General features: G+C 37.5%; 1 protein-coding gene across 6 annotated transcripts in view; it reads left to right on the forward strand.

The window, feature by feature from the left end:
• Positions 1–15,714, forward strand: part of MLH3 (mutL homolog 3) — a 28,347-nt gene that overhangs the window by 5,506 nt on the left and 7,127 nt on the right. For 3 of the 6 annotated variants that reach the window (XM_032344900.1, XM_032344902.1, XM_032344901.1), the window contains exons 3-9: positions 2,396–2,494; positions 3,196–3,284; positions 4,033–4,137; positions 5,729–5,801; positions 11,071–11,142; positions 12,383–12,494; positions 13,507–13,666. In XM_032344900.1, coding sequence (XP_032200791.1) covers positions 2,396–2,494; positions 3,196–3,284; positions 4,033–4,137; positions 5,729–5,801; positions 11,071–11,142; positions 12,383–12,494; positions 13,507–13,666 — 710 coding nt within the window. Of the gene's footprint in view, positions 1–2,395; positions 2,495–3,195; positions 3,285–4,032; positions 4,138–5,728; positions 5,802–7,229; positions 8,109–11,070; positions 11,143–12,382; positions 12,495–13,506; positions 13,667–15,714 lie in introns of those variants that run through there. The other 3 variants (XR_004286149.1, XM_032344903.1, XM_032344904.1) reach the window with 3 other exon arrangements.

Consider the following 15,714-nt stretch of genomic DNA (forward strand, 5'->3'; position numbering starts at 1 on the left):
AATCTGTGGCTCAGTACAGCACTATATATTTTGAACTTTTTGTGTGTTTTTAGAAAAAGACCTGACCATAAATTTTTTGGAATGTAGGTAAAGTATGTACTTTCCTAACTGTACTTTTCAAATATAGTTTATTATAATATATATGTTAACCCATTTGAACCGCTTATGCTATAAGTAGCTGTTACTCAGAAACAATGTAGCTTTTAAATCCTACCAGAAGGCTCCATCAGAGCCTACACTGTGACTCTTGAATTCTCAGGTCCCAGTCAACATTAAAGTTTCATGGTTTTGGCAGTGTGTGGAAAGCCAGATGTTGGGAGATGGTAAAGTGGTTTCCATCTGGCTATAATCTTGGTTTTGCATCAGGAGGATAAACATTAAACGTTCATCCATATTAAAAGTCTTGAATTTACAGAAGAATGTATGTATGAATGTAATCGCAAATTAACTTGTAATTTTCCCTAGGATGAATATCTCTAGCAGGGGGCTCTGATTTATCTAAGGTTAAATAAGACCTTTATTTTTCAATGGTTTCCAGTTTTTCCCTTGTGAAAAAAATAATTACCATAGTAATTTACAAAGTATTAAGTAGGGAGAAAACCCTTGTCTTTGAGTACTGCTCCTGAGACTCTGAGGTTGCTCCTAAAGACACACGTGTCTTTGTAACTTAATGTCCTGATTTATACCTCATGCTTATCAGAGGTAAGCCCAAGGCACTGGCACCTCATCTTCCTGAAATACAAATGCTTCTAAAATGGTGACAAAAAAGAACTTGATTACATTACACTGAGGTGGTTGTTGCTAAAACCAAGGAGGGAATCTCAGTTGCCAGTTGCCGTACTCAGCATAAACCTCTGCTCCCGTTAAATCAATCTAGATGTTTCAAACACTTCAACCTACTTGACTTTCTAGATTAACAAGTCTTGCACTGAACTCTGAAGGCTCATGTTAACTCAATTTCGGAAGGAAAAATAAAGTATGTTGGGTATAGAAACAAGTTCCATGGAAAGATGGCTCCTAAGCGCCCTCTACTCATATGGAATGTTACCTCTCTGGAAAGGACTCATACATAGTAGGACATTGGAACACTGTTGAACCTTACATAAAAACATTACCTAAGATGAGTTGTTAAGAGGTAAATTAAATTGTACAGAAGAGAAGATCTATAAAGGTAGTTTTAAGGAGTAGTGTCAAATCTTCAAGACCTGGCAGTTTTCTTTAAAAAGCCTTTAACTCTGTCCTTTCTATGATGGTGACATAACCTTATTTCACCTTACCCTTTAATTTTATCATTCTGAATGAGCCTCTTCAATTTTTGCCCAACAGATTTATCTTTTTTTTTTTTAAAGATTTTATTCATTTATTTGACAGACAGGGATCACAAGTAGACGGAGAGGCAGGCAGAGAGAGAGAGAGGAGGAAGCAGGCTCCCCGCTGGGCAGAGAGCCTGATGTGGGGCTCGATCCCAGGACCCTGAGATCATGACCCGAGCCGAAGGCAGAGGCTTTAACCCATTGAGCCACCCAGGCGCCCCCATATTTATCTTTTTGAAATAAAGTTTCATCATGTTTTGCCCCTATTCAAAAACTGTCAAATTCAGGCATTATTTCTAAAACTCAAAATCATCCTTCAGAGAGGAGGGCAGAATTTGGGCCAGATCTTACTGGACTTTGGAGTTTATATTGAGAACTTTTCATTCTTTTGTCTACTCATGTATTCATTTATTGACTGTCATACTGTGCTAGGTTGCAGATTCACTGACTTGGCTTGCCGGAGTTCACAATCTGTTAAATAGCTGTTGCAGACAGCTATCTAAACATAATATGGTGACATAAATGTTGTAATAGAAACATATTTTGGTTATAAGAGTCATATAAATTGGGGACTGGTGAAGTTTGCACCAAGTAGTGAAGGGTAACAGTCGAGTACCACTATATATTTAATATTGACTATCTCAACCATGACACTGTTGACATTTTGGACTAGATAATTCTAGTCCAAATGAACGAACATAATATCTAGTTGTAGGTTTGTCCTACACACTGTAGGATATTTGGCGGTGTTCCTGGCCTCTGTCTGCTAGATGTCGGTAGCACCCCTCACACAAGTTGTGGCAACCAAATGTTGCCAAATGTCCCGCATATGAAATTGTGCCCATTGAGAATCGGTGATCTATTTTCGGTGCTCATTCTGTGGTATAGATGGATAATGGGACTAAACATTAATGTAGATTCCTAAGTTAGTAGCATAACTTCATTTAAGAACTCTGATTCTCAGTCTAGTAGTCAACCTTATATCTTGATTTGGTTTATGCAGAAAGATTTTTTATGTAACTTGATTATTTAATAATATATATTTTTGAGTTCAAATGTGTAGGTTTCCTTTTTACATTTAGGATCTCAGTACAGGTGTCATCCTTTTAGAAGCAACCTCGTTCTTCCTTTCCTTCCAAGAGCTCGGGAAGAGAGGACTGTGATGAGACAGAAGACCAGAGGTAGGGGCAATAACAGAGGTTGCTGGGACACCTAGTGTGTCCTGTACCACCTAATTCAAAAAATTTTTTTAAAAAGCAGGGTTGTATTATTAAGCTTGATCAGTGCCAGCTGTGCCTTACTGGAACCAGGAATTCCCCACGGTCCTATTTCACAGCAGAACTAAGTAATTCAGTGCATGCATTTAGATCAGAAATTACTTTTCCAGACTTGAAGTCAATACTGGGTGATTATGAACCGTCTATGGTGTCTTGTGATTGAGAAATTATCTCTTACTTTTAAAGATTGGAGTTTTGCTCCATATTGTTGTAGTTTTATGTAAGCAAAGTTCTTATTTTCAAAAAAAAGCTACAGACATTATATTTGTTCCTTATTTCTAAAAATAGGTAAGGTGTGTTTTTATCTAAAGATGGTGAGACTACTAATTTGAACCAGTTTCTTCTCAACTTGTATTCTGAAATATCTCCTGAACATAGTTTGGAGAAAAAGCTATAATGCCAGAAGACGCAGTCATCATCTCTAGTTTAAAAAGTAACAGATCAAAACAATTTAGAGATCCAGCAAACACTGAACATTTGTAGAATATTGGAACAATATGTCTGCTCTTTGGTCTTGAGGCTGCACCACACCAAATATGAGACACCATTCACTTTCTTTTTCTGAGGCTCTTGATGCCAACTATACCTGTTCTCTTTTGCCTTAGATACTGTGGTGGATGATCCTGTAGGTAGAGAATCACTTCAGTCTTTGTTCTCAGAATGGGAAAATCCAGTATTTGCCCGTTATCCAGAGGTGGGTCTACTCTTTGCTTGTTATTTTAAAATTTGGATTTCATTTAAGTTGTCTATGGGCATGAATGACTACACTAATTTTTAATTACAAATGGATAGTGGGCATGTTTCCAAATAATTTATTTGGAAATACTATTTAATTATTTAATGTAGAGAGGAGGAATCAGAATTCATAGCATTTTGGGAGCTCATACATTTTGGATTAAACATGTGTAGAGTGTGATCAGTTTGTGAATAGTAAATGTGTTTGCCACTTTTAGAAAACCTGACTTGCAGCTTTGGCAAAGTATTTGGTGAGGGGGTGATAATTTAAAAAAACACAAAATACATTAAATCATTATATAAAGTAGCTAGACTTCTCCTGGCAGGATACTTCATCATGGGATGTGAGTTTATGTTCTCCCTCAGTAGGTTATCACAGAACGTACTCATGTGTTGTAATGAAGGTATAAAATATAAACATTTGATTACTGATTTTTCAGTTAAGTTGTGTTTAAGGACTTGATCATGATGCATAAACAGATTGTTATTCTGAAACAGCATTGGTTTTTGTTAGTAATTTTGTTTATAACCCAGAATTATTATTTAAGACTAATAATCTACAGAGCCTTTTTAATTTCTGAAGTCAACAGACCTCTAATAGGTTCTATGAAAATGAATGTTTTAAAGCACTTCGAGACCTTTAGTAAAACAGCTCTGCAGATATAAAGAATTAAAATTTAAATGATGTTTATGCTGGGTCCTTCTAGGTTGCTGTTGATGTAAGCAGTGGCCAGGCCAAAAGCTTGGTGGTTAAAATACACAATGTCTTGTATCCTTATCGTTTCACCAAAGAAATGATTCATTCAATGCAGGTAAGAAGTTGACTTTGGAATCTCATAAAAATATATGTAGGACCCAACCTGGACAAACTCTTGTGAAATTGAATATATTTGATGATCTAGACCATCCTGGTCAAGGCACATGTATGTTTTAAAATCTTCCTGGAGGGGCGCCTGGGTGGCTCAGTGGGTTAAGCCTCTGCCTTCGGCTCAGGTCATGATCTCAGGGTCCTGGGATCGAGCCCCGTGTCAGGCTCTCTGCTCAGCAGGGAGCCTCCTTCCCTCTCTCTCTCTCTCTCTCTCTCTGCCTGCCTCTCTGCCTACTTGTGATCTCTGTCTGTCAAATAAATAAATAAAATCTTTTTAAAAAAAAATCTTACTGGGACTTATGTAAGAAGAAAAAAATTTCTTTTTATCAGAAGAAAAAGCAAAAGGACTAATTTTAATTACAAATAGAAAATGTCTTCAGTAGTGTGAACAAGCTTGGAGGGATGAATTATAGATTGAGGTTCACAGTTTCAAGGATTATATATATTGACTTTATATTTTGACAATAATTAATAAATCAAGTAAATACTGTAGAGGCATTGTCCTTAAATGTATTAACAGTGCCCCTTTGTAAACGACCTTCTGTTGTGTGAGGCCACAAAGGACATGGCTTAGGAGACTCCAGATTCAGGATCTCTGTTAACAAAAGGAACCCCTTGTTTCATCTGCTTTGCTAGTTTGCCCTCTCCCTACACCACTCAGGCTGTCTTTGTCTACTTATTTTCAGTATGGAAACAAATTAGGAGGTTAGACAGATACAGGCGAACTCCTAACCTGTCATTGACCTGGTGCCAGAGCAAAGCAGGCTCTTTTTTAAATTTTTTTTTTTTAAGATTTTGTTTATTTATTTGACAGAGAGAGCCACATAGAGAGAAGGAACACAAGCAGAGGGAGCGTGAGAGGGAGAAACAGGCTTCCCGCTGAGGAGGGAGCCGGATGTAGACTTCAGTTCCAGGGCCCTGGGATCAAGACCTGAGCCAAAGGCAGTCATGAAGGCAGCCACTTAATGACTGAGCCACCCAGGTGGCCGCAAAGCAAGCTCTTGATCCAGAATTAGGGGAGTGAGGCGGGGAAGTACAGGGAGAACCTTTTCTGTACCTGGACAGAGAGGAGCCACCACGGATTAAAGCCCCTTGTGGCTTTTAACTTACAGTTGCAAGGGACTAGCTCCTCCAAAATGATTTTCCTTGCTTTTGCATAAATTTTCAAAATTTATTTTAGCCCCATTTGTTAGCAGTCTCTGATCATATTAATAATTCTCTAGTCCTATTTCCTATTAATGAGAGTCATTCTATTGGGAACATTTCAGGTCTACTCTAAAGTTTTGTTAGCATGTCCCTTTTAGAATTCTTAGCCTGTAGTCTCCTTCCTTTATGTGTTCTGATCATTTTACTTGCCCATTTTTTAATCTTTCCTAATGACTCCTTCAGATTCATCAGGACCCTACCATAGTTTTAGGTATGAATGTTATAGTGCAAATGACTCTTAAATTAAGTACACTTTTTTCTCTTTATATGTAGATAAAACTTTGTTAATTTGTATTTAGTGTTGTGCCTCTTATTTTAATGTGTGGCAGGTTCTCCAGCAAGTGGATAACAAGTTTATTGCCTGTTTAATGAGCACCAAGACTGAAGAGAATGGCGAGGCAGGTAAGATTGGAGTTCAGAGGGCGACTGGGTGGCTCAGTCAGTTGACCACTGTCTTCGGCTCTGGTTGTGATCCTGGGGTCCTGGGATTGAGTCCCACATCAGGCTCCCTCCTGAGCAGGGGAGTCTGCTTCTCTCTCTCCCTCTGCACCTCCTCTAATGCTCTCTCTCTGGCTCACACTCTCCTCTCTCTCTCAAATAAATAAAATCTTTAAAAGAAAAAAAAGTTTGGAATTTAGCCTTCATTAATAAGCTGCTGGTCTGGTAGACTCCTTTTAAAGTATTTTTAATTCAGATGCTGTGATTTGGGCAGATTAAAACCAACTGGGAAAACCAATTTAAATTAATATTATGAAAGAACAGTTTTAAAGTACATTAGTTTTATATGCATATGCAGAGACATACATATATAAGATACATTTTAAGCTATTAATAATAGTTACCTTGTGGGTGACGATGAGAGTGGGCAAAGGGGAAATTTCATCTTTTACTCTCTAAAGTATTTTATAGTATTTGACTTTTTTATAATGTTTTCATGTATTTCCTTTATAATAATAGAAAGTTTATATAATGAACTCTGTTAGGTTTATTAAGAGTTACATATAATACCTTGGTGACCTGCTTTAATACAACAATAGTAGTTTGTAAACAGATATTGATTGCCTGTTGCATAACAGGGACTATACTAAGCCCTAGAGCTACAATGGTGGGGAAGAATATACATGTAAGAGAAACAGATAAGTAGATAAACATTAAAATTTTAATTCTAGCTAAAGTTATGGAAGAGAGAAACAAGATGCTATTTGTTTTTTATTTTTATTTATTTTTATTATTTTTTTTAGGATTTTATTTATTTATCAGAGAGAGAGAGGGGGAGAGAGTGAGCACAGGCAGACAGAATGGCAGGCAGAGGCAGAGGGAGAAGCAGGCTCCCTGCTGAGCAAGGAGCCCGATGTGGGACTCAATCCCAGGATGCTGGGATCGTGACCTGAGCCGAAGGCAGCTGCTTAACCAACTGAGCCACCCAGGCGCCCCATGTTTTTTAAAAGATTTTATTTATTTGAGAGAGAGCGAGAGAGAGAAAGCATGAAACAGGGGAGGGTCAGAGAGAGAAGCAGACTCCCCATTGCATAGGGAGCCCGAAGTGGCACTCGAACCCAGGACCCTGGGATCATGACCTGAGCTGAAGGCAGACGCCCAACCGACTGAGTCACCTAGGTGCCCCAAGAAACAAGATGCTGTAAAAAAAAACAAAAACCAAAAAACAAAACAGTACTGAGAGATTTGATTTAGTTAGGAAAGCCTGGGAAGGTTTTCTTGGTAAAATGAGATCTGAAGTATGAGTGTGAGCTAACTAAGTAACCAAGGGAGGGAAGAGTATTCTGGGCTGAGGAATGACAAATGATACATATTTGATTTCCTCTCCTCTAGTGAGAGGAAGCAGGACAAATGCAGCTGGAATGAGAGCATGGAGATGAGGCCAGAGAAGTAGGTCACAGCCAGTTCTTAAGTGTCAGTTACTGTCTTTGTATTTGTCTCAACCCCGACTGGGAACAATGGAAAGCTTTTTGTTTTCTTTTGTTATTGTTTGTTTTTGCAGTGATACATGTCACATTGCATTTGTGCCTTGGAAATACTGCTCTGATTGCAGTATGGAGAATGGGTTGGGGCTGGGGTAGAGTCCCAGTAATTGCAGAGAGACTGTAGGAGGATACTGCAATATCTAAAGATGATAGTTGGTGAAGACCAGGGTGGACTGGAGAAAAGCGAGTGCACTAGAGAGATAGGTAGGTCAGCAGCGTTCAGTGATGCATTGGGTATGGCAAAGGAATCAAAGATGACTCCTCATTTTCTGACCTCTTCACTGAGTGAATGATGCAGGACCAGGTGACAGAGATCCCAAGGAGAGCCTCAGAAATCTGTCCCATGTAGGACTGAAGGAGGCTAGGGTTAAAGAAGGCTTGTTTTTCATTTTTCTTTTTAAATGAGAAGACTTGAACACATTTATGAGGAATGCTTGATAGTGTATGGCCGAGAGCTCTGAGCACCTGTGGAGTGCTTGGGTCCAGACAGGCAGACGTGCAGGGGGATGCTTTGAAAATTTGGAAGCAGTTCATTCTCTTTGTATTCCAGAGTATTCCCTTTTATCTTGCTTATGTTGTAGATTTATTTAGTAAATGTCATAATAGATCAAAGGCAAATTAAAAGTGCTGTCAAAATTGTCATAAATGTGAGTGAAAGTCAAATTCTAGTAGTTTCATCATTTTGGGAAAATGAACAGATTTTTTTCTAAGGTTTTGATTACCTGGAATTCTTTGTTGTTTAAAGATTTTATTTGTTTATTTATTTATTTATCTGAGAGAGAGAAAGAGACCCAGCATGTAGAGGGATCTCCAGCAGACCCTACACGTACTGAGCTCAGAGCTGATGCAGGGCTCAATCCCACAACCCTGAGCTCATGGCATGAGCTAAAATCATGGGTCAGACGTTGAACCGAGTGAGCTACCCAGGTGCCCCTCTTTGTTGTTGAATTCCAAAATCTCTATAATGGCATCTGAGATGAATATAGCCACAAAATCTGAGATGTTCAGAGAAGCAAAAGGGACCTATTTAAATTTCTCTTGCCATTCTGTATTATCATTGGGTTTATAGTTGACCTTTGAACAATACAGAGGAGCCCTAAACCCCCACATAATCAAAATTCATGTATAACTTCTGACACCCCCCAAAACTTAACTACTATTAGCCTACTGTTAACCAAAGCCTTATTGATAATTTAAACAATGCATATTTTGTATGTTATGCAGATGATATGTTGTATTCTTACAATAAAATAAGCTATAGAAATTGTTACTAACAAAATCATAAAGAAAATACATTTACAGTACTGTATTTATCGAAAAAAATCGGCATGTAGGTGCCCCAAGCAGTTGTTCAATGGTCGATTTTAGTTAGATACCACCAAAGAGAACTCTTAAATAAATACATTTTTTAAAATCAAAATGTAAGTGTTTTTCTGTCACTCATGAATACCAAAAGCAATTTATTCTTGTAATTGACTTATTTTAATATTTGCATGTTTTTTAAATTGACAAATATATTGTTTTAAATTATAGTGAAATTAATCCCCTATACTCATAAATTGGCATTTTGTATAGCATACTTCCACCTGTGATAAAATACAGTTGCTATGATACCCCAAAGAATAAGGGTTCATTCATTTGTTCTGTAAATATTTACTGAGTGTCCTTGAGGTGCCTTGTACTATCATGCATGCTGGGAGGATAACAGACAGAATTCCTTCCCCTTATGAAACTGCTATTCTGTTGTGCTAGAATATCAAAAATACAGCTTCTGACATGACTAAATTACTTCATATCTTCTGCTTCATTCAAGGAATGGAGAAAATGTTGTGAACAGTATATAGACTATAAATCATTCTGCTACCATCAGGTACAGAATTGATTTCCTAGGGCCCCTGACTCTTGGTAATTCATACCAACTCATTTTAAGTTTGAGGTTACTCCCTCACAATTTTTTTAATTTATTCCATTGTTTTGCCCAATACAGGATGTTCCCTCTTCATCACAACCAGCTGCAACTCCTCCTATCCTCAAAGGAATTTAAAATTCATGCTCCTGTGGTTGAACATGCCGTCAGAAAAATTACTTCCTTTTTCCCCTTAAGTCTTAAGCTCTCATGCCATGAATTTGATGGTGTCATAGTAACATTCAATTCTTTAGTAGAAATGGGAAAAACAGGAATTATCTATTTTGATCAAATTCAAGAGGAGAACTTTTATTTCAATATGACCAATAGCAATAAACCTCAACTCTTTGGCCCAAAGTGATAAAATTACAAGACAAAAAGATGTATTAATGTAATTGAGAGTCAGTCCTGTCAGTGAGAAAGGGATTTCCCTGTAGGTTTGGCTTTTTGGGTAGGAACATTCTGCCTTCTCTTTTGCACTTGAGAGTCAAAAGCCTTGCTACTCAAATCATGGTCTGTAAATAGCATCACGTGGGAATTTGTTAGAACTGCAGAATCTCAGGGTGCCTGGGTGGCTCAGTCACTTAAGTGTCTCCCTTTGGCTCAGGTTGTGATCTTGGGCTCCTGGGATGGAGTCCGCATCTGATTTCCTCCTCAGCGGGGAGTTGGCTCCTCCTTCTCTCTCTCTCTCCCCCAGCTCATGCTCTCTCTGTCTCCAATAAATAAATAAAATCTTTCAAAGAAAAAAGAATTGTATGATCTTGCATCCTATCTCTAATCTGCTGAATGAGATTCTGCAGGATCCGCAGGTTATTTGTGTGCTCATCAGAGTTTGAGAAGCCTGAGTCTGAAGCAAGGCAAACTAGGACTGAGGGCCAGATCCAACCACTACCCGCTTTTGTGCACCCAGGGAGCTAAGAATGGTTTTTACATTTTTGAGTGGTTGAAAAAAGCAAAAGAATAATATTTCTTGACACATTAAAATGATATGAAATTAATATTTCAGAATGAAGTTTTATTGGAACACAGCTACAGTGTTACTGTATTGTCTGTGGCTGCTTTGGTTCAAAAGAAATAGTTGAGTAGTTGTGACAGAAACCATATGTCCTAAAAAGCCACAGAAAAAATTTGCTGACCTCTGATCTAAAGTGTACTAGATCTGGCGGCCACCTTTTTAAATATGTAAATGGTTTGTGAGAAAAGTTGAAATTGGCCAGAAGAAGGATGTTTTTTTAAAAAAAATTCTAATTACACTTATATTTAAAAGACATAATTATTATATAATGTAAATCAACAAATTGAATTTATATGTTTGGCTATAATGTTTCTTAAAGTGAACAACATCTGTCGTTTATTAAAAGTGTACTCTATGGGGAAAAAAAAAGTGTACTAGAATTACGTTCTTCATGGGCTCCAGAGTAGCTTGTAAATCAAAGTCAGCTGATTATGATAATGTGTGTGAAGTCCTTCATTGTATCAATTTGAATTAATAAAACAAGATCAGTATTTAAACATTAGGAATATAGGATTTTAACCTTGTTTTATAAATGAAATACCATGAACTAAAGACTTTCTCATCGGGAATAAATTAGTTATAGTTTTCCCCATAATTTCAATTTTTTAAGAAATGAAGGATGTAATTGTTACTACTACATATGTATGTTTCCCTGGTGCTTATGTTGTTAAATAGTTTGAATTAATTTTTTTTTCCCTGCACACAACATGATTATTTTAACGTAGATCTGAGAATTTGAAACTCTAGTAATCCTTGCTAATCTTTTAGGTGGAAACCTGCTGGTTCTAGTGGATCAACATGCTGCCCACGAGCGTGTCCGCTTAGAGCAGCTGATTACGGGTAAGAATCTGTTTGGGAATAGAAGAGATTTGACACTCCCGTGCAGAGCTTATGTACTGAAAGAGTTTTTCTAACTGTGGCTGTTTTGAGGAAAGATGAATTCTATGTTTAAAAATTTAAGCTGAAGTCTTCTGGTTTGGCTTCTTTTATAACTGAAAAAACATAGTGATTCACTCTGGTGATTTGAAGTTGGTGGTCTTAAATGGTCAAAGATATATTTGCCATACATTTATCATTGACCCTAATGGTTGGGTCCCTAAGAATTAGGCTACTTTATCGTGACCAGCATAAAAATACACTGTGTGCCCATATGATCTTGGTATATGTATCTTAACACTTCATCTGGCAGAGACTATCACCAGCTCATAAGAACCAGTATATTGTTTTTATTATAAAATTTGTTTTGAATAGGTGGTATAATCAAGTAAGTTCAAGTCTGAAAGGTATAAAAGGTAATATAATAAGGTCTCTTTTCTACCCTTGTTCCTCATCCCACTAGTTTCTCTCCCCAGAGACAAGCAATATCACTAACTTGTTATATGTTTTTTCCAAAGTCAGTATGTGCTTTTTAATCTTTGCTACCCTATTTTCTCATCATGAGGTCATATATTCTCCAAATGGTAAAATCCCAGGAAAATCTTTACTCCTGTGGTCAAGTAATGAAAACTAATGTCAAAGAGTTAGGGGAGGACCTAAGGAGATAGTTCATGGACTAGAATAGCAGTGATATTACTTCCATGTTCACTTTTCCTTATGAGATGAAGACTTAATTGTCATAAAGATATGGTAAAATTAGTGTTAGGAAAACTTGCCATAGGCTCGGGACTATTTGAGAACAGGACTGATGACTGTTTTCAGAGACTGGAAAACCCTTCTGAAGGAGTGGGGAAATCTTGAGCCTTACCAATGTTATTTTCTCAGTAATCAACAGTATTGCCGCCATCCCCTGTTATTAAAACCACATTTATTGACTATCTACAGAAACACTGCCTTGTTCATTTCAATGTAAGACTTAAGTCTTATATTTCTTATTTTGGAAAATACTGATGAAATGAATACATGGACTAGATATTTACTAGTTTGACTTTAATAATGGAAATTCAAAACCTAAAACTGAACATGGAACACATTGCTAAGCACAATAATAATTAACATGGCTATACCTCACCATGCCTTATTTTTATCTAATTCTGGAAGACTTCACTTCCTCCTCTTCACCGATTCATCTTTTTTCCAATAGATTCCTATGAGAAGCAAAAGCCACAGGACTCTGGTCGGAAAAAATTACTGTCTTCCATTGTAAGTCCTCCACTAGAGATAAAAGTGACAGAGGAACAAAGGAGACTCTTACGGTTAGTACCATCATGAGAATGTGATAGATACTTAACAGTATAACCTCTCACAGTAATTCTGTGAGGTATAACTGTTCCTTTTTTCAGGTGAGACATCTGAGACCAAAGTGAGTTTACATGACTTCTTCAAGGTTATAACAACTCTTGAGTGGTGGATCAGTCTTTCAGATGCAGGTCTTCTGACTCCAAATGCTCTTCTTTCCACTATATCACAGCTGTTGAGTATAGGATAGAGTTTCCTTGATAATTTTTTCCAGCAGTTGGCTTAGAATGCTCTTACCATTTCTTGGAAAAGTCCGTGTTTATGCTGTGTTGTTTCTGAAAGCAAAGTTACTGCAGTAATTGCTTCCATTCTGCTTTGCCTTGGTGCATTCTAGATTCTTAGTTTTCATTACCATAATCATACTGGGAAGAAAGTAAAACACTGAGCCATGAGGAAGGGGTAAATCATATGGTGAGTCACAAGATAGGACGCTGTCCCACTTTTGAGCAGCAGAGATTATTGGAAATTAAAAAAGAATTGTCTCTGAATATATGTTTGGTTTGGGAATATGCAATTGCCAATAAATCTTCTTCCCTGGGGCATAATTTATAATAGAAACAGATCCATTTATTTACATGCTGTTAATCAGGACTTCTCAGTTCCTAGGGCTGTTAATTACCTCCCTGCTTTAATGCTGATTCAGAACATTCTCAGCCCTTTTTATTTGTGCCGAACTCCTTGAACTGCCAGCAATGAGGAGAAAGCAATTCGCCAGTGAAGAATAAAAACTTAGGAACAAGACTTAGAAACAAACTTGATTCTCTCAATGGAAAAGAGATAAAAAGATGAAAGTTACTATAATTCAAAAAGGAAAGTTGATGATAAAATCCTAAACAAATGACCATAAGTATGAGAAAAACAGTACAACTCTTAAAACTTGTGGCTGCTTTTGAGAAACTCTCCAGTGTTTGGAACTCATAGTAAAATGTGAATGAAGTAATACTTTTGTAATTGAGGTTATCTCTTTAGGTGTTACCACAAAAATCTGGAAGATCTGGGCCTTGAAATTACATTTCCAGACACCAGTGATTCTCTGGTCCTTGTAGGAAAAGTACCACTCTGTTTTGTAGAAAGAGAAGCCAATGAACTTCGAAGAGGAAGAGCTCCTGTGACCAAGAGTATCGTGGAGGTAAGACAGAGCTTCACATGTTGAGGATATTGCTGAGTGAAGGTAACCTCCTGTTTTCTTTAGAAATTCTCTATATTCATCGTTTATTTAATAAGCATCTGTGAGATCCCTGCTATGTGCCAGGTGCTAGAGATTCAGAGATGAATTACCTCAAGTTGAAGAAAGAAGAACATTTAAGTAATTACAAATACAATGAAATTTGGCCAGTAGAGCTATGTTCAAAAGTGCTGTGGAAATGCAGAATGATTACTGTGCCCAGGGGGATGGAAGTCAAGGAAACTATCACAGAAAAGCTATTTTTTTTCCTTAGGAAAAATCTTGTAGAACCTTAGAGGAGAAGGGCAGTCTAGACAGAACAACTGATATGAGAAACACAGAGCAGATCCTGTGTTTAGAGAATTACCGGTATATATGGCTTAAATGAAGATATATATGTAGTGATGGACTAGATGAGGCTAGAAAGGCCATCAAGACCAAGTCATAAAGGGATTTTGCATAGTCTGTTAAGTTTGCATTTCATCCTCCACATACGTGTTTTTTTTTTTTTTAAGATTTTCATTTATTTATTTGACAGACAAGTAGGTAGAGAGGCAGGCAGAGACAGAGAGAGGAGGAAGCAAGCTCCCTGCTGAGCAGAGAGCCCGATGTGGGGCTCGATCCCAGGATCCTGGGATCATGACCTGAGCTAAAGGCAGAGGCCTTAACCCACTGATCCACCCAGGTGCCCCCACATATGTGTTTTGATAAAGGTCTGGAAAACTGCTGCTGGGATGTGGCATTGGAGGTGTTGAAGAGAGAACCATACTTCTTACTTTATTTATGTGTTTCACTTTAAAAAAAAAAATATATATATATAGTCTCCATGCCCAGTGTAGAGCCCACTGTGGGTCTTGAACTCTTGACCCTGAGATCCAAGACTTGAGCTGAGATCAAGAGTCAGATGCTTAACCACCTGAGCCACGGAGGCACCCCACACTACTTTTTACAACAGACAATTTATTTTGCCTTTGTTGTCTTTTCTTTACTCCTTTCTGGTTTTCTATTAGAGTTTTCTCTATTTCTTCTTTTTTTCCTCTGCTAGTTTAGAAATTACATATTCTATTGTATTCCTTTAGATTAGCCTTGAATTTCAGCCTTAACAAACTATCAGGCAATTTGTTTCTCTGTTCTCCCTAAACTGTACAAAAACCTTACAACCCTTTCTCTTCCATCATTCCCCTCCCGTCTTCCATGCTGTTCCTCAGTATTTTAACTCCATCTTGTTTTTAATCTCCTTAGCAGTCATTAATTTTATAGTCAATGTTTATTTTATTTTTTAAGTTTAAATTTAATTAACATTTAGTGTATTATTAGTTTCAGAGGTAGAGTTCAGTGATTCATCAGTCTTATATAATACCCAGTGCTCATTACATCCTGTCCCCTCCTTAATACCCATCACCCAGTAACCCCATCCCCCAAACCCCTGTTCCCTCCAACAACCCTCAGTTTATTTCTTGTGTTTAAGAGTCTCTTATGGTTTGTCTTCCTCTTGGATTTCATCTTGTTTTATTTTTCCCTTCCTTCCCCTATGCTTCTCTGTTTTGTTTCTTAGATTACACACATGAGGGAAATCATATAATAATTGTCTTTCTCTGTTGACTTATTTTACTTTGCATAATACTATCCTTTAGGTCCATCCACATCATTGGCAGTGGCAAGATTTCATTCTTTTTGATGGTCGAGTAATATTCCATTGTATATATATATACCACATCTTCTTTATCCATTCATCTATTAATAGACATCTGGGCACTTTACATACTTTGGCTGTTGTGGACTTCGCAGCTATAAACATTGGGGTGCAGGTGCCTCTTTAGATCACTACATTTGTATCTTGTGGTAAATATCTAGTAGTGCAAAAGCTGGGTTGTAAGTAGCTCTATTTTTAACTTTTTGAGGAACCGCCATACTGTTTTCCAGAGTGGCTGCACGAGCTTGCATTCCCACCAGCAATGTAAGAGGGTTTCCCTTTCCTCTGTGTACCCGCCAACATCTTTTGTTTCCTGAGT

This window comes from Mustela erminea, chromosome 5 (genome assembly GCF_009829155.1).
Source record: "Mustela erminea isolate mMusErm1 chromosome 5, mMusErm1.Pri, whole genome shotgun sequence".
NCBI classification, from domain to species: domain Eukaryota; kingdom Metazoa; phylum Chordata; class Mammalia; order Carnivora; family Mustelidae; genus Mustela; species Mustela erminea.